The sequence below is a fragment of the Stigmatopora argus genome, chromosome 12 (genome assembly GCF_051989625.1).
Source record: "Stigmatopora argus isolate UIUO_Sarg chromosome 12, RoL_Sarg_1.0, whole genome shotgun sequence".
Classification (NCBI taxonomy): Eukaryota; Metazoa; Chordata; class Actinopteri; order Syngnathiformes; family Syngnathidae; genus Stigmatopora; species Stigmatopora argus.
In genome coordinates this window covers 6,171,190-6,196,299 of record NC_135398.1, presented here as the reverse complement: position 1 = coordinate 6,196,299, position 25,110 = coordinate 6,171,190, and the positions used below count along the sequence as shown (strand labels likewise).

The 25,110-nt window shown below is 41.7% G+C and overlaps 1 protein-coding gene and 1 long non-coding RNA gene across 4 annotated transcripts; both read left to right on the top strand.

The window, feature by feature from the left end:
• Nucleotides 1-2,946: 2,946 nt before the first annotated feature.
• LOC144086133 (uncharacterized) lies at nucleotides 2,947-15,980 on the top strand. Its single transcript, XR_013304358.1, has 3 exons — nucleotides 2,947-3,109; nucleotides 5,908-5,979; nucleotides 15,592-15,980. It is a non-coding gene; the product is annotated as an uncharacterized LOC144086133 (long non-coding RNA).
• Nucleotides 15,981-18,800: 2,820 nt separating this feature from the next.
• Nucleotides 18,801-25,037, top strand: capn10 (calpain 10). 3 transcript variants are annotated; one of them, XR_013304384.1, is made up of 14 exons: nucleotides 18,801-19,220; nucleotides 19,900-20,104; nucleotides 20,271-20,402; nucleotides 20,481-20,677; nucleotides 20,811-21,043; nucleotides 21,116-21,257; nucleotides 21,331-21,497; nucleotides 21,641-21,882; nucleotides 21,960-22,162; nucleotides 22,237-22,489; nucleotides 22,557-22,747; nucleotides 23,147-23,192; nucleotides 23,348-23,496; nucleotides 24,654-25,037. XR_013304384.1 is itself a non-coding variant. In XM_077616118.1 (13 exons), the coding sequence occupies exons 2-13, from the start codon at nucleotides 19,961-19,963 to the stop codon at nucleotides 23,375-23,377; spliced, it is 1,980 nt and encodes a 659-aa protein (XP_077472244.1). In that variant the 5' UTR covers nucleotides 18,801-19,220; nucleotides 19,905-19,960; the 3' UTR covers nucleotides 23,378-24,573. The 3 variants fall into 3 exon arrangements, 2 of the variants coding, with proteins under 2 accessions (XP_077472244.1, XP_077472243.1); XM_077616118.1 differs by lacking the exon at nucleotides 24,654-25,037 and having other exon boundaries at nucleotides 19,905-20,104; nucleotides 23,348-24,573; XM_077616117.1 differs by lacking the exon at nucleotides 24,654-25,037 and having other exon boundaries at nucleotides 23,348-24,573.
• Nucleotides 25,038-25,110: the final 73 nt, after the last annotated feature.

Genomic DNA, 25,110 nt, shown 5'->3' with positions numbered 1-25,110 from the left:
ATAAATAAAAAGGGAGTGTTTATAGAAACTGTGACCTGACTTGTCTTTCCGGTGAGCCTTCCCTCGTGTGGCACAGTTTTTTTTTTTAATTGCTCTGTCATCATCCCATGCCAATGTATTTAAACCATGTGTCGTGTTGAATTGGTATTTTTGTTAATTTTGTCCCAGTCTTTATTATTTGTATAGTTATTCTTCATTAAAATCCCAATTTGTGCACCAGCACTTCCTTCTTCCTGATCCTGGGTTCCACTTCACTCAGCAGCCGAGGCCAAATCATAACAGAATACTCCCACCCAGACTGACAACGACACAGGGTTTAAATACATAGGGAGCTGATGACAAGACACTTCCAAATACCTGGGTTACACGGGGGAAGGAGCAACAGAAAGGCACAGCAGGTGAAACACATTCGCACACACAAGGAAAAGCCAGCCATCCAGCCAAAACCCCAACAAAACGTGATACAGTACCATAAACTGTGGTTAGTAATATAACCTCCAAATATAGTGATAACGCTCCTGGCCCTGGTCATGGCCTACAATTGTATACTTATTAAAGGTTGTTAATAAATCCTCAGCTGTTCTATTCAAAGTTCAGCTGAACCACATGATTTATGATAGCAATTTCAGCTTGCAATCTATTAAAGAAACAAATACTTTGTGTTTTGTTAGAGTATTTTACAAATTATTTACCATGAGACAACGTAAATGTAAATGAGGAGTGGTTGCCAGATTAAGTTATAGTGAGACCTTTTTTGTTCATTTCCATGAAATGTACTTGAATTCTAATTTCACTTATGTGTTAGCATGTATATTACCGTATAGTATCTCCTCTGTAAGAATGGCATTCCATAGTAAACCAAGGACCCCCATCCCCCACCTGTCTGTGTTATGCCGTGCTGTGGAGTACCACACAGCATAAAGCACACACCTGCTGATTTTACCCTTGCCATGTGTGGGGTCTGTCACATAAAAAAAAAATGGTTGAGATGTTAAAAATGAATCTGTCTGTACCCTGCTTAAACTGTAAAGGTCATGTTTCATGGAAATTAGACATGCATTCATGCAACTTCTAAGATGCATTACAAATGGATGCTTCTCCAATGCAAAGCTAAAATAAAACCAACCGCCAATGTAATGTAGAATGTTAACATATACACATATAACAGTATTTGATGACAAGTTAGGAGCAATATGGCAACAAGCCAGCCAGGAGCAAACCGGCTAGTGCCTAGCCCATGAAGCTAATATGGCAGCCTTCAACATCACTCAGTGCTCCTTGTCAAACGTAATAGAACAGATAGAATCCAATTTTCCAGCACGACTCAGATCACATTCAAATCAAACGTGCATTCGCTCTCGACTGTGAGTCGGAGTATGTGAGCAAAATAAAAAAAGGTATACTTGGTGATGAAAATTAGAATACGCAGCACTTTTCTATTCAGAAGCTACTCCCCTTGTAACTAACTTCATGTGAAATTCATGGCATTTTCGTCACCTGATGCACATGTCTGCCTCTTACTGCAAGGCTGTCCTATATTCTCAAGAGATATTCATTTACCTCTGAATTTTTTTGTGAGCGAGGACATTTTCACATTGAGTTAAATGTCTTTTCATCATCAACAATCGCTGACCATGTTGGTCGAGATAGTCTTTTTCTCCAAGGCAGAGTTTGTGCCATCTGTTACTGTTGAGGCTTTGTACATAATAGGAATCTGCAAGAACCTTAACTGGTAAATTTTAAAAGTAGGTGCTCTCTATCATCGGATCCAAGTGAAATCTATCTGGGTGAGCTAACATGTACATGATGCAACCTGTAATTTGATCACTTGAAGGACCACATGAAATGCATCAAACGTGGAATTTATGTGGAACCTGCCTTTTTATTGAGGCTGTGTCTAAATTAAGAATAGTGAGAGAAAAGAAGCTTGAAAGGCTTTTCCTGTCCTTTGGATGTTTGGAAATAGACTGCTAGGGAAAGAAGTCTAGCTGCTATTGATCTGAGCGCATCATTTCCTCCCGTTATGCAAATTGTCTGTCAAATCCACATCAAATGATAGTCTTTTATTGAGACACATGCGCAAAAAAATGCCGCCCCCCCAATAAAAAAACGACCTCAACGCGGTCCTTTGGGTCAAAATTGTGTGTTCCCTTAGTGTGATGTTTGGATAGACAGGTTCCATCGCCATGACTACGTGTCAGAAAATGGGACGTCTCCTCACACGTACCTGCTTTGTGCTGGTTCATGAGGCCCGAAGGTTAAAGGTGAGGGAACTGTAATCGCCCCTCCAATCTGGAAAGATGGAGCTGCTAATTCATAGCATCACAAACGGGGGAAAATACCTTAAATGGACTGGCCTGGGAGTTGGCTTACACAGTCAGCTTCAGCACTGATGTGAGAAGAGGACCACGAAAAAAAAGGAGCTCAGAGCTTTCACTCAACAGAGGATCTGAAGAGAGAATTATCCATGCACCATTTCCTCCTCTATCCCTGCGCGGAGAATTCTGCACTTCAAGTGTCCTAACAGCTACACATACTTAGTGTTTTAATGCTTTTTATGTGCCTGTTTGATTTATTTATAGGCATGTGACAAGCGGTTAGTCCAGCACATTTTTAAAAGCTTTTTTTGAACTGAGAATTCCCCATCATGGCTTTACAAAAGCAACCTATTGGATTCAGAAGTAAAACCACAACTCAAGGCAAACTGTATAATTCTTCCATTCAGGTGTAAAGTGTGTGTGAATGTACATGAAAGACAAGCCATTGTCTGCAGACATATATGAGCATGCTAACACCGTGTCCTCTTTTTCTCCCCACCCGCTTCCCTCCTGAATAATACAAGAGCTGACTCCGCCCATTGGAGCTGGAAAGGCCAATAGGAAGCGCGGGTCTTGTCAAGCGATGCCCCTCCCAGCCAATCGCGTAGCTCCCGGTGATCCCTGCGAACCGGATGCCCGCCCCCTTTTCTTGAGCCGTCGAAGTAGACGTCATGCTTGGATTTCGGGCACCGGCGATCAGTCGGTGTGGAGTTGCAACCGGATGGAGAAGAGTAAAGAAGAACATTCACTCGTGGAACCCGGACGAGATTTTCCTCGTTTGGACCAAAGTCGTGAGTATATAAACATGACTCGCGTGGAATCTGTAAAATGAGCTTGTGCTGAATTTGTAATGGAATGTGGCGCGTGAGTGCAGGATTTTTTTCCCCCTCCAAGAACATACCAGCAAATTTAAAAGAGAAAAAAAATCTTATCATAAAATCCCTCCGCGTGACTATATTATTTTTTTTAAATCTGACATTTCAGCAACTTCTTCCGATACGCGCGTGGAACATATAGAAGAAGAGTGTTAAGTGTAAAGTTTCTCCGAAGAGTGATAACTTTGATGAATTTTCACTGTCGTATTTCTATTGGAGTGTCAAAGTGCTCCAAACGGCTGATAAATGGCAGCTATTATATTTTCAGCTTGAACAATGCGCGCCGGCTTTGTGCGGACCATCTGTCATTGTATCGACATTACAGCAGCGCCCCACACTCCTCAGGGAGAAAAATATCTCACACACGCACACACAAACACACGTACACAGACACAGACACACACAAACACACACAAAGAGGGAGACACCTGAAGAGCAGACAGCGATCATTCGGAGCCACCACCCGTCTATGACCACGCCATGACGCATGGCGTCTACCATCCAACCCTGCAAGAATACTACTACTACAGCATTCAAAATGTTCCCCAAATGCTCACCCTGTATGTATTGTCTCAGGAAATGATGCAGGGGCGTCTGGATAGCCGAACAAAGTGTCTTTGCGCATCTGAAAGGGCTGAAATGACTCGACTAGCATTTTTTTTTTAAACTGGGCGTCCACTCTTCAGTAGCTTAACTAATCATCATCAGTTAGAAAGCTTCCTTAAAAAAAATGGCTGTGTGTCTCAGCACTAATTTGCCTTCTAGTTAATGAGCCAGTATCCATAAATTCTTCTGCCATCTTAGGTCCAGACGCTTAGTGCGGCATTGCATTAAACAGTGCATTGAACACAGCATGATTTAATGAAATGACACAATGCGTTGGGTTTTATCGAGAAACTATCTTTCACTTTCGGTTAGAGTGGTGCTTTGGGGGGAAAAAAAAGCTCTTTGGTTTATTACAGTAGATTTGCATCGGTTGCATTTTAACTTAAAAATATTTTTCCCATCAGAAATAATGTCTGGTGAATTATTCTGTCCCATCCCCAACAGCTTTTATTGACTCTTAAAATTCTAAATTCAATTGCATTCTAAAGAATCATATTTGGATTTGATCACCTCGTGGCGTTTAATTAGTAAACTTCCAAATTGATACATGAATTTAAAAAAATCCTGTTAGTAATTGCTTGGTAAGCCTAATTTTGGTTGATGTGTATAATATTTAGGGATTGTGTTGTTCCTATACTATTGAGACGTTAACATGTTGAAATTCATTGGGGCCAATGGGAGCCTTCTGTGGTAAACTTACATAAAAAAAAATCCCCCACAACAAAAGAAAAATTAAGTAAGCCCGTCGAAGATCATCCGATTTGTTCATCTGACAAATAGTGAGAGGCAGAAAAATAAAATGCCTAACCACTAGATGGCATAAAGTTAACTTAACGCATTAGTATGTATTACAAAAGAGTAACAGACAAGGAAAAGCAGTGTTAGAAATGAATGAATGAACAACAAAAGATGACCTTACATGTAATAATGTTCAATAAATATTTTTAAACACGACTCGCTGATGGAAGATGGAGTTCGCCAACATTTTGGATTATCAAATTACAGCACATTTGGAGCATTCCTCTTGGAGGCAATGCTGGAAATAGACAGTGAAAAGACCCCTACAGGAGCACAGCGGATGTTCTAGTGCACATCTGTTTTAATACAGATTTGCCTGGTGGGTGGATGCTGGCGTATCCTGCACCCCACCCGCTGCAGCAATGATGCTAACTCTGCTGTAGCCCATTTTCACGTGTGAGGAGTTTCGTCCAACCGAGAAGCTCTGGAGCGTGGGCCACCGCGGTTGTTTCCAAAACCTTTCCTGCCGGCTGCGACTCGTGAAAATCTAATGTTGTTATCATCAGGGAGCCTCATCACATGACTCCTAGCGGAGCCACTTCCTGCCGCAATCAACTCTTGAACGCATGCACGAGGAGGGAAAAAAATGTGTTTCCCCTCCCCGTTTCCCTGAGTCTTTTCAGTCGCTAAAACTTAAAGCCGTCATTTCTGGGCCATCTGGAAGAGATATACAGGGGACCCTAGACACACCCACGATATGGGAAAATATTTTTATTTTATTGCTTTCCATTTTTTTTTTGACAAATTGGGGACACATTTCGAAAAGGAAAGTGTAAAAATCTATAGAAAATACACTACCCTTTGCGTTGTCTTACAAACAACCAAGACAGGAGATATACTACTTCGCTATATTTAACTTTTAACGAGCAAGCGGGGAAATTTCAACAAATCTCACCAAAAAGTCTTCAGTTTGTTTATTCCTACTCTAAACAAAATGTAAAACCAAACAAAATGAAAGCTTATATATTCATAATAACCAATTTGCTTAGCCTTGCATTCTGCTCACTGAATGCTAGCTAATTAGCATTTACGCTGCTATGCGATTAGCCTGAATCACTATAAAAAAGGGTCCAGACATACAATATAAAAATTATAAATACAACCATAGGACTAATTAGCTCAGATGAGTTGACAGCTGTCAATCAATTGTGTATTTCAGGCTCTAATTTTGTGGGTTGCATTGATTTTACTGAAGTTAAGCAATAATGCCACACGTTAATTCATGTTCTGTAAAAGTCTCAGGTGCGAGTGAACCAAACTTACTTAATAAACATACCTGACTTTCTTTTTTCTTTTTTTTTTCCATTCAGGGAGTCTAAAGCGGTGAGCGAGTCGGGTGGCCGCAAACGTGGACCACTTGGACGGCGCGGAGGCCCTCGTAGGTAAATGACGTCAAACAGTCAACAAGTTCACGGGAATCCATGACCATATGTGATTTTAGCATTTCCCTGTGTAAATGGAAAGGTTAGACAATGGAGACCCCGCCTCAGGCATCATAGTGCACTACCCATCTAGATGAGTGGCTGACCTTTGACCTTCCGTCTCGCCACTGGCTCAGGTCCGCCAGGGTCAAGCCAGGTGGCTTTCAAGGGCCTAACGGAGTATGACATTTGAACCGGTGCTCTTTTTGCTTAATTAAGAAACTCTTAACTCCCCGCGTCGTAGGGATCCGTCTATCCGTCCGTCCATCCGTCGGGAGGCGAGCGAGCGAAACTCGTTAAACTTGGAACATCTGCTCCCGGTTTCGGTCTCTGTCCGTGCCCAATAAAAGTCCTCGCCATTCTCAGTTGGTTTTACGAGACGCCGCTTTAATCACGCCGCGGCGTAACCGTGTCCGCGCGCGGGCGGCCGGGTGGATTGCTCCCAGGCCCTGTCGCAACACGTTCGCCATTATGCGGTCACGCGAGAAACTCCCCATGGAAATTTTTGGAATCTTTCCCATTGTTCCTCAAGGAATGAGGGGCTTTCTTTTGGAAGTGGGGAACGCCAGGAAATGACAGGCATTCTTTGTGGACCGTTTAAAAAAATAAGCGGATGGCTCCTCGTTTTCCTCCTGACTATTCCACCAGGGCGCCGTTAACTCTTTCCGTGCCATCGACCACGAAAAACGTCCGATCTTGCGGCTTGTCGTCCCTTTACGAATTTTAAATTTGTTCGTCTCTAGTGTACGTCCAATCCATTTGAACTGGGAAATTTGGCAGTGAATGACATTTCGAGCAAATAACCGCCTTTCCCAAATTTTAAATTTGTTTGTCGCTAGTGTACGTCCAATCCATTTGACCTGGGAAATTTGGCAGCGAATGAAGAACAGGCCGCAAAGGTTCAAACAAACTGGACGTCTATCAAATGCAAGCCATTAAATTTTAACGCAGACATTTTTCCGTCTTTCGGGGAGTTCAGACGTGTAAACTTTCTTCCTTTTTCCCCCCCGTTTTTGCTTTATCTAACCCCACCGACCAACAGCCCCCCACCCAAACTATGGGTTCAAAGAAGCCTTCTGCTTGAGCTCTGCTTTATGAGGTGTGACACAGAGAGAGAGAGAGAAAGAGAGCTATGTCTGCCCAGACTGCCCGTGCAGACTGGAAATGTAAAAGCTTTACATCGGGGGGCCGGCTGCGGTCACGTCGGGGACGACTTAAACTCACTTTACCCCTATACGGTCCCGCGTACACAGGAAGTGGCGCTACACTGCTGAGTTGGCTTGAAAGTGTGTGTAGGGTCGGGGTAGGGAGGGGAGTCTAATTACCCACACGCTTTCTCGTTTTCTTCAATGACAGACAAAAAGCAGCTGTTAGTGGTGGTGAGTTTTGCAAGTGTGTGCAAATTCTAAACATGGTTATAATAGTCGCTCGTTTCCAGGTGCTCTTCTGTCCAATTTGGGATGTGCCGCAATAACATGATTTTTTTCATGGAGCCGTCCAGTCTCGCCATATCACAAGGAGAAAAAAAAAACTCACACCTTCCATCCCACCCCCTTCCTCATCTCTTACGGTGCCTCTTCCTCCTCCTCCTTCTCCTCCTCCTCCTCCTCTTCCGTCTCCTTTTTTTTTTTCCCCCACCGGGCCAATGGTAGTTCCCAGGTATTTGACCAGTGTAGCGTAGCCGAGATCTGGCTTGTTCATTCCTGGGTGAGACAAAGGCAGCGTGCCTCCGGTAGAGGGATGAAAGGAAAAAGGGGCCGTGCAGCCACTCCTTTTTACGATGGGAGCCCTCCTTAGCGAGGCTTTCGAGCAAATAACCGCCTTTCCCTTCCTTTTATTTAACAACTTCTCAGAGTAGAAAGTGCGCCGGCGTGTATACGAGGTAGTGTGTGCTCGCAAACGGGACCGAATGTCATTTACATCACTTAAGGAACGTTTTCGTACAGTTTTTTTATGATACCAATAGCAAGATTAAGTTGGCGCTATCTTAATTAGGGCGAAAGCAAGCAGAGAATTGTCATAATAATGGGTTATCATTTAAAAAAAAAAGATATCAGAACGACAAAAAATGCGCGGGTATTAAATAAGAAAAAAAATCTTGTATTACTGAGAATACACACACATGTAAAGAAAAGAAAAGAAAAAAAAAGCTAGAAATTGTGATTTTTTTTTCATATTTTTTATATATTTACTGATAAAAATACTTTATATATACATATATATGTACATAATACGTATGTATGTATTCTTTATGATGTAAAATATGAGTGAACACCAATTTAACTCTTTGGCTTCCAATGATGGCGATAGAAGTCCAATCCATTTGAACTGGAAGGGTTGGCAGCGAATGAACGTTTGAATGGATTGGATATGTACATGAGTGACAAACTCTTTTAAATGAACATCAGAATAATAAAGACACCCACACGATTGGTCGCCTATCATAGTCAGTGGCGCTAAAATAGTTAAGGATGATTTATTTCAATTATTATTTTATACCAGTGCTAAAGTAGTTTATCTGCAACTATTGGCGAATAAATTTTGCATTGTTAAGTGATTATTCCAAAGGATATATTGCACTTCATAAGTGGTCTTTTTTAAAAAGTAGATTGATAAACTATAGAAAATCAATCCAATAAATGGATTAAAAGAACTGGATTAAAAGCCCTGAATATTCAGTTTTTTATAGATCTAAAACAATGTTTATTTTAGTTTTTTATATATATTTTTAGATTTTACAAAATGATTTTTGAACTAAAAACACAGAAAAAATGGATTAAAAAATTACAATTATTGATTTAAAAGGGGGAAAATCAGGAAATTTAATATACATCTATACTCTTCATTTTAATTTGATCCTAAAACAGAAAGTCGGCACTCATGATTTACTTTCCCGGGCCACACAAAATGATGCGGCGGGCCAGATTTGGCCCCCGGGCCGCCACTTTGATACATGTGCCCTAGATTATCTATCACATGCTCTCTCTCAGTTGAATTATGCAGTCTGCGCTCAGCTACTGGCGCTCACTGGACTGTTATCATCTCATTTGTTGGAAAAGGCTTGGAAGCGGAAACCACAGGAGTCTTTTTATGGCTCCACTTCCAGAGACAACCTGTTCTTAGGCACCTCTCTTCCGGCACTTTTTTATGACATCATAAATTCTTCCATTTCCTCTAACTGGCCCTAGGTGGGTAGACATACCTGCTCGATCATCGTCTGTCCATCACCCTCCCTTCCGCCGCCGTCAACTTCCTCCGCTGACGCGTCGTGGCGCCTCCGAGGTTTCTCAACCTCCCGGGTCCCTTTTTTTCTCTCTCTCTCCATTCCTTCAAATTTAGGTCAACGACCTTTCCGCGTGCACGTGCACACCAAACGAACAACGACAGTTCGCTCTCAGACCTGTTGATACCTTTTGTGTGGCCAAATCTGGCCACGAAGAGCAGAAAAGAAAGGATTACGGGGGGTGGGGGGATAGAAAGAGGTGCTCTTTGGCGGGGTGCGGGGTACTTAAAGAAAGAATAAGAAGAAGCTCTCAGGAACATTCAACCTTCACATCCATCTGATGCATGGCCGAGTCTCCTCGGGGAGGCGGGAACAATACGCGCACCAGCACGACAACATTCCTCAGGGGTTAAAAAGGTCAGGGGTCACCCGGCAACACCACCCTGCCAATCAGTCCCAAGGCACCGGCGAGCTGTCTTTGTTTTTAGTTGATGTCGTAGCACTTGTTGAATACTCGTGTTACAATTTGCCCGTAGTGCTCATTCGGCCATCTCCAGTCGTTTGAGTTTTAGATGGTTTTTCCATTTTTGGGGGGGAGAAAAGAGACCCCACACAAGAAATAGGCAAGTGTGTTAGGCAGAGCTGTGAGAGGCAACGTTTGCGCCACGGGGCATCCAGACTGTCAGAAAAGAGAACAAATGGACCCTCATTATTTGCGGGGACGAGTGACAGCCAGTAACAAAAATCACTGAATAATTGACAACCAGCAAAAATCATAATGTAAAGTGCCAAAAGGTCGGTTTCATGGCTTGGAAAATATTTTTTACATGTTTTTAAAATTACTCCCTCAAAAATAAAGACTAAAATATTGAGGGGAAAAAGGGAATTTATTGGTAATGGGAGGGCCCTAAAGTCCAACTATAATGGGGTTCACTGTATTGTGTCTTAAAGAGAAAGTGACTTTTTTTGTAATAAAAAAAATATAATTCCCATAATCATCTAGCGTCCACATATGAGATTTTAATGCTTTTTTTCCTCAAGTATAATTAGCAGAATTTTTTTTATTATATTCATTATTTTTAAACATTTTTGAATGACATTTTAAAAAGGTATATCATCTTTCTTTAACTATAAATTAATAACATCTTAATTAAAATATGACTGATACAATTAAAGTGAATTAAAAAACACACTCTTATGGCCCCCAATAACTATATTATTTTTATTTAAATTAGGTCAACTTAAATGAATGCCCCATAAAAAGTGAACCTTTCCTTACATCCAATACACTACTATTTGCTAACTACAGTTCAGTTGTATTTCACATCAAAGTACAAAACATTTAAGCTTTTAGAATGCTCCAAATTTATTTTTAGTGTAAAAATGATCAAATTACGAGCTCCCATTTTTGGCTTACTTGAGTACTTTGAGACAGGCTCCATGTAATTACCAACTAAATCAGAGCAAACCTGAAACTTTGCGCAGGTTTGCCTTGGTGTCGTCGGTATTGGCAAAACTACATGCGGATGAAAAGAACCATAGACTGTAATTACCACGCATACTTTGAATATTTAGGTGGTATTTTATGAAAACTGTGGCTTATGTTCTATTTTCACTGGGAGGAGCGGCAAAGTGCATTTAGACAGCGTCGCGCCTTTAAAGTGAGGCGTATGCATGTGTAGGCATTCTGTGAGTGGGAGTGGGGGGGGGGGGGGGGGGTTGAACGAGGCCCCCAGAGGTACTCTGGTAGTCATTAAGTGCAAATGTACTGTATATACTGTACATACCGCTACATTAAAACCTCCACCATTGCTGCATCAGACCACCCCAGAGACAAACAACTGGCATTTCACCTTCTGGTGAGACGCTAAGTATTTATGAAGAAAAAATAAATAAATTGGGGGGGTAATGTGGGAGGAAAACTGAGTACCCGGAGAAAACCCACGCAGGCCCGGGGAGGATAATTATTGTTTTATCATCATTAAATATTGTTATTTTTTTTAAAATCATTTTTGCATTTCAAAAAGACATCATTTCTCAAATGGCAAGGCAAACAACATTATTCAAATTTAAATAAACAAAAACTGATGTTCTCCACTTATGCTGCCAAATTATAAATTGAGATTAAAATGTTTTTATTGTATTTAAAATAACTTTTGACAGCAATAGATGTCCATTTGAGTGGGCGGTCCCTGTCAAAATGGGTTGATTGGATGCCCATCTAGTGAATTCTCTTGAAATGAATGAAAAGAGCCACATGCAGCTCTGGAGCCACATGTCGAAGACCTTATCGTAGCCAACGGCACTAAAAGGAGTCGCTTCTGTCTAATCTCGTGTGACATTTAAATGGTGACTTAAACAGTACCCGTTCATAAAAATTTCATGGCAGAACATCATATTTATGGAAAAATCCATCAGAGATTAGAACAATGTAAAAAGGCTGTTTTCAAGCGCACATTGTAAAGGTTTCCCTCCTCGCACATCATTCTCCTCCACTCCCACCGTCCTACAAACGTTTTCTTTTGGCCAATTCTCACTTTCCCGTGTCCCCGTTTCACGCCGTAAGACGTTTCTAATCCTCGTGAATTTTATCGTCCGCCTTAAATCTCCTCCCGGTCGAGGGAAGAAGTTGCGAATGAAAAGCGAACTGGCTCGCAGCTGCGGAAGCGCTCCATAGATGGTTTATCGTCGGGAACAAAAAGAGTCTTTTTTTTTTATTTTGTCTAGCAGCTGACGCCTCTTCCCACCCACTTCTTCCAGCACGGCTTTTGTCGCACGCCCGGCCGAGGAAGAGAGGAAAAGTTTCCCTCCCGGTTGGCGCACTTGATAGACGAGTGTTGCACTATGAAACTGCCTGCTGATTTGTTAGTCATAGGCTGAGGTGGGAGTGGTTTGGCTGCTCACCATATGGTGCAATTATCTTCTATTTCAAAAGATGATCTTTCTCCATCAATATAGAATTTAAGTGTGTGTGTGTGTACGTGTGTTTGTTAGAAACTCCGGATTGTACCCCTGTTGTAAATCCGCTAACCCCTTTTAAATCCTCCATGTCTTTTTTTTTTTAAACAGACCCACACACCCGTACAGTATGAAGTGTACGTGGTATATATGTGCATATGATTTTAGGCGGTTCCAGCACACAAAAGAATATTCCGCTGTAAAGAGGCGGGGTCTCCTCACAGGGTGAGACAGGGTTGAAAGGAGGGAGGGGAATGGATTAAGAAAAAAATGGTTGGCTGACACCAGGGTTGCCATGGCAAAGACCCCATTTCTCCTCTGCATCGACCTTCTGGCCATTTTTCATCCCAGGTCTCATTGTGGGCCGAGCGTGTGACTCTTCTATCTCCTGCTTAGTTTCAAAATAAACAAAGTGGATGGCGACGCTAAGGATTTCCAGTTGAACCACTTTTGAAGCTTACATTGGCCAAATGTACCATCGGCGGAATGCAGACGTGCATAAATAATAGTGTTCATGAAAAAAGTTGAAAATTTTATTTATAAAATCATTTAAAAAACGAGAAATCAAAAAAATCATCTAAAATAAAACCACATATTTTAACACTGAACATTTTGAAATCAAATTAAATCAATTATTAATGAATTCCCCCTTTTTATTTAGTTTTGATATTTTGCCCAAATCCTTTTTCTTCACCAAAAAAAAGTGTTTTATATTTAAGTCATTTTCTATATTTTTCTACTATTTCGTTATACTTGTTTTCCCTATTTTAATTGTTTAAATCTAGGACTTTCCAAATTTTAGTTGTTCGGTTCAATTGACTTTTCTGTATATCTCACTTTTGATTATCATCATTATTACTATCAGCCATGATTAGCTGCTCGTCATCATGAATACTTTTCACTCTTCTTCTATATCTTATTTACAGTAAATCAGCTAAAGTAGTTAAAAATGTCCGTATACATTTGAGGTTGTAAGTAGTAAGTCACGCCAGCCCTTATTTCAAAATGGAACCATTACGTTGCCACTTGACAGGCATGTCACAAACAGCAAACACGCTCCGAGCGCTCGCTGGGCTTTTCAACAAAGCCCCGAAGATCTGGCGAGCTCATGGAGACTGATCCCAAAGACTCTTCTACAACCTCTTAAGCCGCAAACAACACAAAGAGGAACGCCCTTATCCTAATCTCTCTTGACTCAAGTCATAACAGTTGGCTCTGAGCATCCATTTCAAGGTGGAGTGAAATTGCCCTAAAGCCCCCTTTGATGATATCCCGCATCCCCTGTTGGAGCACTTTCCACGTGAGGTTCCACCTTCAATCTGAACCACTTTGGAAAAGGCCAAACAGAACTTTACTAAGATCTTCACACAGGGGATGTCAAACCAACCCACTTTTAGTTTAGAGTCATTTTGTCTGCCATGACAAATCAATTCATCAACAACTACTGGGTGATCAAATGCATCAACAACAATTTGGACAATTCCGAGATATTGTTGATCATAATCCATTTTTTTAAGCCTTATCTTAGCAAATATTTAAAATATTTCAAAAAAAAGGATACATGGGTAAAATTAGAAAACTTAGAATAGGGGAAAACTGTGAATATTGCCTGATTAAAATACATCGATTTTTAAATGTTTGTATTGTATTTGTATATGCCGCATTAGAGAATGATTGGAATCAGGTGTTCTTCTAAACGTCTAATCACAGGCTGCCATTCTGTCAGCCAATCAGACTCAACTTGTGACATGCCTTTTGAGAATTCGGAATTTTCAAACTTTTGCCTAAATTCCCTCATCTCAATCTTTGCTTTAATTATTTCTATAATATAAAAACAAAACTTACTGTCGTAAGTGATCAATTTTTTTACAAACGATTAACGTGTTGCAGTCGGGCCGATCGAAACGTGCACATCTTGAGTTTGACACCCGTATTTAGCTACTTTGGACAAATTTTTCAAATTTTAGCGTTTTTAACCCTTGAAAAAAAAGGAATAAAAAAACAACTGGAAAGGTTTTTGCGCTTTCACCTCCAATGTCGTATAAAAACGGCCTCTTCACACTTTTAGCTACGTTTTTTTAGCTCCACTTGGTACTCGGCGGAGGTCATTAAAATCTTTTATCCGGCAGTTAGTGTTTTCCACTAATGTTTTATTTACTATCTGTGCCGTTTCCTATAGGCTAATGTATTTCTTTCACATAATAACTGAGGAATCGAATGCGTGCAAGCAGTAACTCAAGGCGCCAATTGTCTCCTTTATGGCTTTCTGAGTTATAGCTGCAATAACGTGATGCATTCACCATCCGTGGGGCGGAGAGCGTCTTGGTGCGGTGGGCTGCTGACATTTGCCTCCCGCCCCAGCAGAGTAATGGATTCGGCCCCCCTTCTGCTCATTGACATCAGCGGCTTAAACCGATAAAAAGGGGGGGGTAACAAATGTTCATAGATGCGCGTCGGGCACCCTGACGTCAGCCGTGGCCGGTGCGGCGCGGCGGGGTGACACTGCTGATAGTTGTTCCCCCCGGAGCAAAAAGCCCGCTTGTGACAATAGGAGCTCTCACCGGATAAAAGGCCAAGCTGCACAGCGGGATATGGAAGCATTGTTCCACGCTTTTATAAGTCTGTAGGAACCATGACAGCTTCTAATATTATCCTGACCAATGTTGCGCCTGTTTGTTTTTTTAATAACAGCAGAGCATGCGATATTTTGAATTAAAAAAAAAATTAAAGTAAAAAATGTCGGCCGAGCATTTTCAAATGGTAATTTTATCTTCACCAAAAACAATAATAAATATTTTTGCCAGATTAAAGATGAGGAGTTGCGCCATAGTCGGCACATGGATGTTGACTAGTTGCCCATAACCAGTGTCAAGATGGATATGATTCATCAACACTGAGTTTTGGTCGTTAAGAATTCATGACCACCAATTAACCGATTTCCATGCCTGTTCCATCTGGGAAGCAATAAGACAATTTTGCACATATTTTCGTAAAAATATCAGACGATATTAATATGAGGAATATTACTGACAAAAACAACAACAACCTGGAGTAATCTTTAAGTCAGGGGTCCCTTGCGAGCGCCAAATTAGGTCAATGAGTTAAAAAAACAACCTTTTAATTAAGTCTCCTCTCTTGAACTAATGCTGCTTATGGCAGTGATAGATGTCCAATTCATTTGAAGTGGAAGGGCTGACAACAAACGACAGTTCATTCGCTGGCACCCTCTCAGTTCAATGGATCTCTTGTCGTCAATGGTAGTAAAAATCCAATTATGCTCGTTATCTACGAATGAAGGAGGGTGTTAGAGACGAGCTTTGGACAGTGTGTCCTGTCAGTGTGAGTTGCAAGGTTTATTCCAAATAAAAAGTTCTGTTTCTTGTGTTTTTCAGATATCAAGCAATTCTGCGCTCAAGGTGAAGACTTCACAAAGTGCTGATCCAGATGGTAACATGGTGGTCATCCAGTAAGAGTTAGCCCCCAGTTTATTCCAGATGAAACATTCCAAATCCTGTACAAATCTGCCATATGGAGAAACCAAATGATTATTTTACTAGACTTACTCTAATCTCTAACATTATGAAAGATGACCATGTCCAATTATGAAAAGGACTTCACATGCTGAAAGTGAATCTGGCACTCAAATCAGTTTTTTTTAACAACTTTCTAATTATTTAGCCCGAATCACATGCATCTGTAAAGGTCAACTTTTTACAGAAATTGTGGTTGTGATCTCATGACCAGAATTTATGATCATGTTTAGCTTTCTAGTGCTACGTTAGCTAGCTACAAATCTGCGATATGGAGAAACCAAATGATTATTTTACTAGACTTACTCTAATCTCTAACATTATGAAAGATGACCAGCTAGCTAGCTCTCTAGTGCTATGTTAGCTAGCATGTTGACAAGAAAGGTCACATGGGAACCTTCAGTGGTAGCAAACAAGTTAGTAGTCTGTACAGTATTCGAAAAACAAGATGGCGAGGAACCCCTCCTAACCCACGGACGGAGCCTCATCCCGTTGAACGTCGCTTGCCTCGGAGAACATTCAACGCTGTCGGTGAGTTTGGTATGGAAGCATAAAAACCATCGACCGTTGACTGTGCCCCGAGGTTGGCCCCGACAACGTCAGCCCGGAACGAAGAATGCCCCACGGCGCGAGTGGGCGCATGCAAATCCCGAAAGAACTCACCCCAATCTACACAAGAGTCACACTGTGGTTCCCAACCAAAAAGGTCACAATCAACATTCATTGCTGTCGCTGGGTTGGACTGTGTAGAAAAGCTCACTGAACAATGAGTGCAACTGTGGCCTAGATCTGCCTCGGCCAATCGGCCTCACCGGATGTGAAAGGCCGCGGTTTCGTTCTTTATTTCCTTCTTGTTTTTTTTTGTTTTTTTGTTTTTTAATTCTATGTTCTTCTGCCGGGGAGTCTCAGGCGGCAGGACAGATAGCGACACAAATAGACTTGAGGCTTCTCGCTCGTCCTCATCCACCTCTCAAGTAATTGCCGGTTATGTGTGCAGCAAAGGGGAAGGAAGCGGAGTGAATGTGTAATCATTCGGAGCCTCTTCTCCTTCAGATGTTGCATCCCTCTCTTTTTTTCTTGGCCTAATTATATGGCGCGCATGCTTAACTCCATGCTAACTGCCTGTCTTATGTTGGCAGTAATGGACCAGAGGAACAAATAAACGCTAGAATTAGTCGTGTTTGGAAGATAGGCTTTCCAGGTTCGCTTTTAACTGGGCTGTTTTGGGATCTTGGAGTTTTGAGGATGTCGTTTTTTTTTCTTCTTGACTATTGCGGCAGAGGGTTTGGTTTTTGGTCTAGGACAGGGGTGTCAAACTCGGGTTGGTTCACGGGCCGCGTTAACGTCAACTCGATTTCATGTGGGCCAGACCATTTTAGGTAAACTTAGATTTTTTATAAATGGATTAAAAGAACTGGGTTAAAAGTCCTGAATATTCAGTTTTTTATAGATCTAAAAGAATGTTTATTTTAGCTTTTTTAAAATATATTTTTAGATTTTACAAAATTATTTTTGAACTAAAAACACAGAAAAAAAATGATTAAAAAATTACAATTATTGATTGAAAAGGGGGGAAGTCAGGAAATTTTATATACATCTATACTCTTCATTTTAATTTGATCCTAAAACAGAAAGTCAGCACTCATGATTTACTTTCCCGGGCCACACAAAATGATGCGGCAGTCCAGATTTGGCCCCCGGGCCGCCACTTTGACACATGTGGTCTAGGAGTTATAAACCAGGGTTTTTTTTAGCTTAATGTATCTATGCAGAATTCTTCTTCTAGAATTAGCGTCTGACGGGAGAATTTCTTTAGAATGGAGGAAAGATCCATTAGTCAAGACGCTAATCCTGTAAAATATTGAAAAAAATGGATAATTATCAAACAAGCCAAGATATTTCAACAACGTCCCCATATGCAGTCCTACACAGAATCCTATGAAAGCGAGACAAGAACGGACAAGAATGTACTCCAACATGACTCGTAAATCTCTTTACATGGTTGTTTGATGATCAGTGAGATAGTTTACACAATTCTACTCGCTACCCCAGTAAAAACGGGCCCAAAGCCCATTTTTGGACGGCTGTAAAAAGTTTGAGAACCTTTTTTTTAAAGCGAGTCTTTCCATGTAGTGTCTTTGATCTATTGAAATAAAGTCTTAACTTACAACACTGGTGTCCATTGTGAGTATTTTTGATTCTCTAATGGTATGTCATCAAACGAGCCATAACGTCCACGACCCCCTCTCGCCAGTCGTTCTGTATTATTCATCAAAAAGCACTCTGTGCACTGGTGCAGAAGAGTGGAGGTGATGTAACCGTGGCCCTGAGCGTGCCTTCGCGCTGTCATTTGGGACGGATCCATGCGACGAGCGAAAAATGTTTGCTCAGCTTTTGATGGCGGAGCCGCCAGCAGCAAAGTAGCCAAGAGGATGATGGCCATTTGACATTTACAACTCCGGGTTTAGATTTGAGCATTTCCAAGTGTTCATCCTAATAGAGGATGATGAGGGGGGTAATGCAAAATAACCATGGTAAAGCAAAACTCAAGTCTAAATAGGTCACACGCACATTTTCGTAAGAGGCCTCGAGTTTGTCAGCACAGCGCCATCTAGTGATGACTAATACACGAGTAAAAGCTCATGGCGCAACCCTAAAAAATTAACATCCTATATTTACTTTTTTTTTTTTAAAGAATTCCAGTATATCAAGACTACCTGATAGTTCATACCATATATATGTACATATACATACATACATATGTATTTTTTTAATGTGTGTGTATATGTGTATATATATATATATATATATATATATATATATATATGTGTGTGTATATATATATATATATATATATATATATATATATATATATATATATATATATAAAACCATTTTGTCGTTTCTTACTATAATTTAACTTCGAAATGTATTTTCTCATCGTACTATCCATTTCAAAAAAAGTTCTATTCAAGTCCAGTAAGTTTATAAACCCTTTAAGAGTAATTAAATGCCATTTACGCCGCTAGACGTCCAATCCAATTTGACTGGGAAGGTGTTCAAATTCTGCCATTCTCCCAGTCTAAATGGATTAGACACCCATAGCCGTCAATGCCAGTGAGACGAGAACTAAACTGGTCGTCAGTCAATTGTAGGGCACACACAGACATAAACAACCTTTATGAATCATAAAGGTGATCAGGGTATGACCACAAGGTGGCAGTAGTACTTAACGCCACAGGAAGGATGCACTATACGATGCTCTGTCTGCCCGGAAGTGGTCTTATTTTCACACTTTTTGCCTAAACGCAACGATGTGACTCCACTTTCTTTTGACAAATGCTGCGCTTTGGGGAATTATTTAGTGATATGAAAGTGTATTTAAATGATAAGATGAGAACATGTGGAGATGCATTCCCATCTTCAACAAAAACGCTAACGATAGCAAGCTGCGTTGCAGTTGACGATGAGGAGAAAGATGCTCGAAACAGGTGAGCGCCCAAAACACAACGCTTGTTTAATTGTATTCTAATAAACCGTATATTTTGGAGTTACAAAATTTAATTATTTTCCTGGTTGTTGCGCTCTTTTTAAATGTGCGTTTTAACTGCTGAACATAGTACAGTTTAGTGTTACAACTCGGAAATTCATAGGAATGTGACCACCAAAATAATAATATAGTAACAAAATGTATAGAAAGGCTTTGTTTGTATATGACTGAATAAGACATGAACCAAGTAATAGACTGACCCAAAATTTTAAATCGATATTACTAGGTTTTTATGTCAAATAATAGTCTATTTCATATTTTATTTGTAGTCTAATCGCACATCGCAAAAAAAATGACATTCCTTTTTGTTTCTCAATATTTTCAAGTACATTTTCAGCATTGCTGTGTTAAGATATGGTAATTACAATTTTTCCAATTGAGAACTGATCGCATTTGGCCAAAAAGAATGACCAGTAACTTTTGTTTTTTAATATTTTTAAGTGAAATTTTCAAGACACTATTTTGAATTGAAAAATCTAGTGACAAACTCATTTAAATTCACATTATTGGACTTCTATTGGAATGGCAATGTAAGAGTTTAAAAAGAAAGTCTATTGGATACTATGGAATAATCATGATAGGGAGTGTAATTTGTGTTTGTTTGTGTCCGACTGTCCAAGTAAAGACAAAGAATGGTGGTCATAGCTGGCTGCCAGCGATAAGCCACCAACAGTTTGGACCATGAAAGCAAGCGAAAAGTCAGACAGTGATGGCGGGATTCTCTTCGTGGACCGGGATTTCCCTTCGGATGACTCATCCCTTTTCCTTGACCGATCCACACCCATCTCCAGGGTGGAGGACCAAATCACTTGGTTACGACCACAGGTTTGTTAAAATGACCGCTGGATATTTGTTGTAGAAATGATGAAATGTCATGAAACCGCTCTCATTCAAATTAGCCCTTCAAAAAGCACTACACTACATAGAGATGATTTCAGTTACTCTTAGTGTTTTTTGTCTTAGTGGGTGTTTTTTCTTCTACTGGATGTAGGAGATCTGCCAGACACCAATATTCTTCCCTGACAACATCTCCTTGAGTCATGCCAAACAAGGATTGCTGGGAGACTGTTGGTTTCTCTGTGCCTGCAACGTGCTCCTCAAGAACAAGCACCTCATGGACAAGGTAGGAATAATAATCCTGTCTATGTTAGACTATTATTTTTATTACACTGATTTATTATTATTATTATTATTTTTGTAGGTCTTCCCTCCCGACCAGCCATTGTGGGGTGACAGCAAGTACACAGGCTGCTTTCACTTTCACTTTTGGGTGAAGGGACACTGGGTAGAGGTGATCATCGATGACAGGTTGCCTTGTATTGATTCGGCTCTCTGCTTCTCACACTGCCACGCACCCTCTGCCTTCTGGGTGGCTCTTTTAGAGAAGGCATATGCCAAGTAAGTAGTGGAGAAATGTTTTTCACCTGTTTGCACATTGCCAGCTTTTTGCTAGGAGACAGTCATATGCTTATCCCTCGTATATGGCATCAAAGGTTGTAAACGTGTTTTTCCCCACCTCCTCACATTTCAGACTTCACGGTTCATACGAGCGGCTGTGGGCCGGGCAGGTGTCCGAGGCCTTGGTGGACCTGACTGGGGGTCTTGCAGAGTGCTGGAGCTTGTCAGACCACGGTTCGGAGGACAGGGCGCACACCCCAGCGGACAAGCATAATCAGAGGAGGATGAAAAAGCTAGACTTGGACATCATATATCCATTAAGAAGCACGTGTGCTCTCAGTTGCTCCACTCAAAACATCCCCGGTGGTAGGTTTTGTTTTGTACACCTTTTAACAAATTTCCACAACGTTTTTTTTCTTTTTTCACATTGGCTTTTAGGATGCACCGAACCTGATCAGCACCATGCCATGGCTGTGATGGAATGGCTGGAAGTGAAGGAAGTAGCAGGAAGTAGAGTCCGACTGTTCAGGATCAGAAACCCATGGGGGCGGTGCTGCTGGGCCGGAACCTGGACAGAAGGGTGCGACTTTAAAGATATTCACCGCATCACAACCCAAAAACTGCTTGATTGAACTTATTTGCTTTTTGTGCAGTGGTCCAGGATGGCGATCACTTGATTCAGCCGATGCTTTGGATCTCCAAGCCAGGGCGGCGCAAGGTGACTTCTGGTTGGATGAGACCGAATTCCTGTCCCGCTTTGATGATGTCACACTAGGCTACCCAATCAGTGAGGAGGGGCATCTACAAAGTATTTACACTGGTAATGCTCTTTTTCCACCGCTATACTGTATGCCCGTATATCATTTCCGTAAGGGCAAGTCCTCAGGTCACTCGATGTCCTCGACGATAGGGTCGTTACACCAATGCTGTCTTTCCGTCTGTCCTCAATGACATCTCAAACAGGAAACCTGCTACCTCACTGCCGTCATATCGCCGGACGCTGGGTAAAAGGTCTCTCCTCCGGTGGAAGCCGAAACAGCAGTTGCTACAGCAGCAACCCAAAGTTCTGGCTCAAGATGTCCGAGAAAGGCGAGGTTCTCGTATCACTCCTGCAGCACAACAAGTGGGGACCATGCACGGGTGCGCCCCTCAAGGAGGACTCGAGGCACCAGCACTATCAGGCCATTGCGTTACACATGTGGAAGGTTTGTCTCTCTCTCTCCCAATATTCTAGGCTTCTCTGTGTGGAGTGTTATGAATTCTTTTTTTTTTCTCTTGCCAGGTGGAGAAAAAACGTTTTCACTTGAGCCGTACTTTGAACAAACCGCCATGTTGTTCTACTCACTGCCACGCACACCAGAGGGAGGTGGTCCTCCATGGGCAGCTGGAAGTGGGATACTACCTCATGCTCCCCAGCATCTACAAGCCAGGCGCAGAGGGCCGCTTCCTAATCCGGGTCTTCTCCTCCTCTTCTTCGTCCCTCAGGTAAGGTCTTTGCGATATGTAAGCTGCATGCATGCATACAGTAATGGTCATGGCACCAAACGTGTCGTTCTTAGTGCCCTAAAGAGCCCAGCACCCCTCCTGCCTTTGAATTCCGACGGGGAGTGGGACACCAGTCACTTCCGAGGCTCGTGGGTGGAGGGAAGCTCTGCCGGAGGAAGCAGGAACTTCCCGTCGCACGGGCGGAACCCTCGCTTTTCGTTTTCGATTTGCGACCAGCCCGTTACGCCAGGCCTCAACATCAAGGTTACCCTGCACCAGGACCGTACCGAAAGCGATCTGCTCCCCATTGGCTTTCATATTTATAAGGTGACAGCTTCCTGATCCACATTTTCATTGTAATGAAATCAACGATTATCACTTGTGCTTTGTCCAGATACCAGTCGGGGGGAAAAGTAATTCCATCCCCAGCGAGGACCCCGTCGCCAGTTGCGTTCCCCACTGCTATACTCAGGATGTCAGCCTATCCTGCTCCCTTCCTCTTGGAGCTTACCTCGTCGTACCATCCACATACCAGCCTGAATGTGCCGCGGACTTCACCATCAGCCTTGCTCGGAAAATAAACAGGTTAGCCTTGATACTAAATGCCCACCGGTCGACTTGTTGGACAATTTTATTAAGTTTGGGCCAATAGTGATCGGTCGCTCGCCAAATATATGTCCAAATGTTGCTGCATTCTAACTCTAGGTTTTTTCCATTTTATTTTTCTAATATAAAAGTTATCATTTATTATTGAACAAAAGGTTTATAATCTTCAAATTAGACCATGTCCATTGTATTTTAAAATAAAACAAAGTTGATTGGAATATTAACAATGCATGCTTTTTCAAACCAAAAAAATCGAGATCACCAAAAATTCAGATGCGCAGGTCAAACTTTAATAAACAGTCATGGATCAGAAAATGGTTATTAATGCACCACTATTGGATACCTTGATTTTAACATTGTGTTTACTGCTTTTTTTAGGATAGTTGTGAATAGCCAAGAGACGCTAGGAAGAGCCATTCAGGAGGTAAGTGATATTTAAACAATGTGCATTTTGAACACGAGAAAAACATTCTTAGACTAGGCAAGGGTTTGAGTTTTCTTTTTTGGGGCCATATTTTTTCGTTAGTCAGAAGATGGCAGCATTGTGTAATACATGTTCTTTTTGTTTGTGGGCGGCAGGTGTCTCACATTTCTCTGATGCAGAGCTAGCCAGCTATCTCTTCCGCTTCTCTGACATGGGACCCAAAATGAAAAGACTCCCCTTCGTCCATTGCAATCAACTTGTGTGCGTGCGCACGTGTACGGAAAAGTATGAGCGCTGTGACTTGGTGAGAATTTTTGCATTAGCAGAGGTGAGGCGGGGGTCCCCTTCATCCCAAAATGCAGTGCCCCTCATTGGCCGTTAGGACATCATAGGTTGTCGGTGGGCTGGGCTGCTAATGAACTATGACGGGACTGGGAGATGTAAACAAACAGCCAGCATTGAAGAACGCCGCCACCGCTGTTGCTCATTCAGTCACTGATGCGCCCGCCGGACTAGTACAAAGGCTCCTCTCATGAAAGTCCTCACAGAAGCGCTGCGGGCAAGGGGTGAGGGGTTGGTCCGCGACTGCCGAGCCAACCAAACGGCACCGCGACACAACCGTGCCATACCGAGCCAGAGTTATCTACCAATCAAGCAACCAAATGTTCCCTATCGCAACTCCTTTGCTAAATATCAAGCTATCCCCTAAATATCGTCTCCCACTTTTTGAAAGCTAGTAAACAAAACAAAAAAGGAAGAGCACGATATCCCATGATACATAATACCGACACGGACAAAGCAACGTGAAGTAGTTTTTTAAAGTTTGCACAAAATTTCAAGTACTGTCAGCTGAAGACAGATACAGTGGTGCTTTGAGATTCAAGTGAGCTAATTTACACCTCAATTTTATGACACAGCAGATGTACTATTTTTTGCGAGCGCTAACTTTGTTTGCAAGTGCCTCCACTTCAAAACAGACAGCAGTTTACAGAATAACAGTAAATATTCTTTTAAAAAAATGGGCACACTTGAGAAGAAGAACCTTTCATAGCAACTATGTGGTGGTTAACGTGGTGCCCTTTAAACACAGTAGACAGACCAAATAATATAGCCATACATTCTTTATCCTCTGAAAACCTTTGATGGTATTCTACTCATAAGCCAAGACAGAAAAAACTGTGGAATTTTCTGCCATTCGGTGAGGAAAAGATGATTTATCAGACAAATGTTTTACATTTTAGCCTGGTCATGGTACGAATTCAACCTGTAATGTAAGGCTCCACCGTATTGCTATGCAATTGATCAGTGAGCCTCTATATAAAAATTCCAAACACAGCCCATTATTTCTGTAGGTCAATCATCAAGCCCTTAAGATGTCCGTACGAGGTTACCAAAGCAGTCCTTATAGCTCCCCCATTCTGCTTTTTCCATTTCCCCTCGGACCATCGCTACGACCCGAAGAGCGCCTCCGAAGTGGCGGCGCAAGCAGATGATGAGCAGCAGGATGCGAGGGATGAAACAAGGGATGAAACAAGGGATGCGGGCAGATCAGAGGAAGTCGGCCCGTGTGAAGAGAGCGCCAACTGGTATTGTGTTGAGGCTGTATGCCTTTGGCAGTGGGTTTGCCTCCTGCTCATCCACCATATCTGTCATTGAAAGGCTTTCCGATGATTGGCTCACCAGCCAGGGCCGAGCCCAAGGATAATAGAAGAAGAGTTGTGTTGTTGGGCTTTTTTTTTCATCTTTGAAAAGCCATGGGAAAAATAAAGTTCATGACAAGTTTGAATGCATTTGACTTTTGCATTCACTGGACAATTTGCCCATTAAAACAGGTTCAGAATTGAATGTTTTTGATTGAGTTTTATTGGTTCTCCTCTGCATGAAGACCATGAATGCAGTGGAAAAAATGGGGGAAGAA

Bases quoted from the DNA above. Each gene is read 5' to 3' on its own strand.
- capn10 (XM_077616118.1), top strand. From the start codon at position 19,961: ATGAAAGCAAGCGAAAAGTCAGACAGTGATGGCGGGATTCTCTTCGTG. The intron at 21,498-21,640 runs GTAATGCTCTTT...CATCTCAAACAG, and splicing joins TCTACAAAGTATTTACACTG to GAAACCTGCTACCTCACTGC. The intron at 23,193-23,347 runs GTAAGTGATATT...TGTGGGCGGCAG, and splicing joins TAGGAAGAGCCATTCAGGAG to GTGTCTCACATTTCTCTGAT.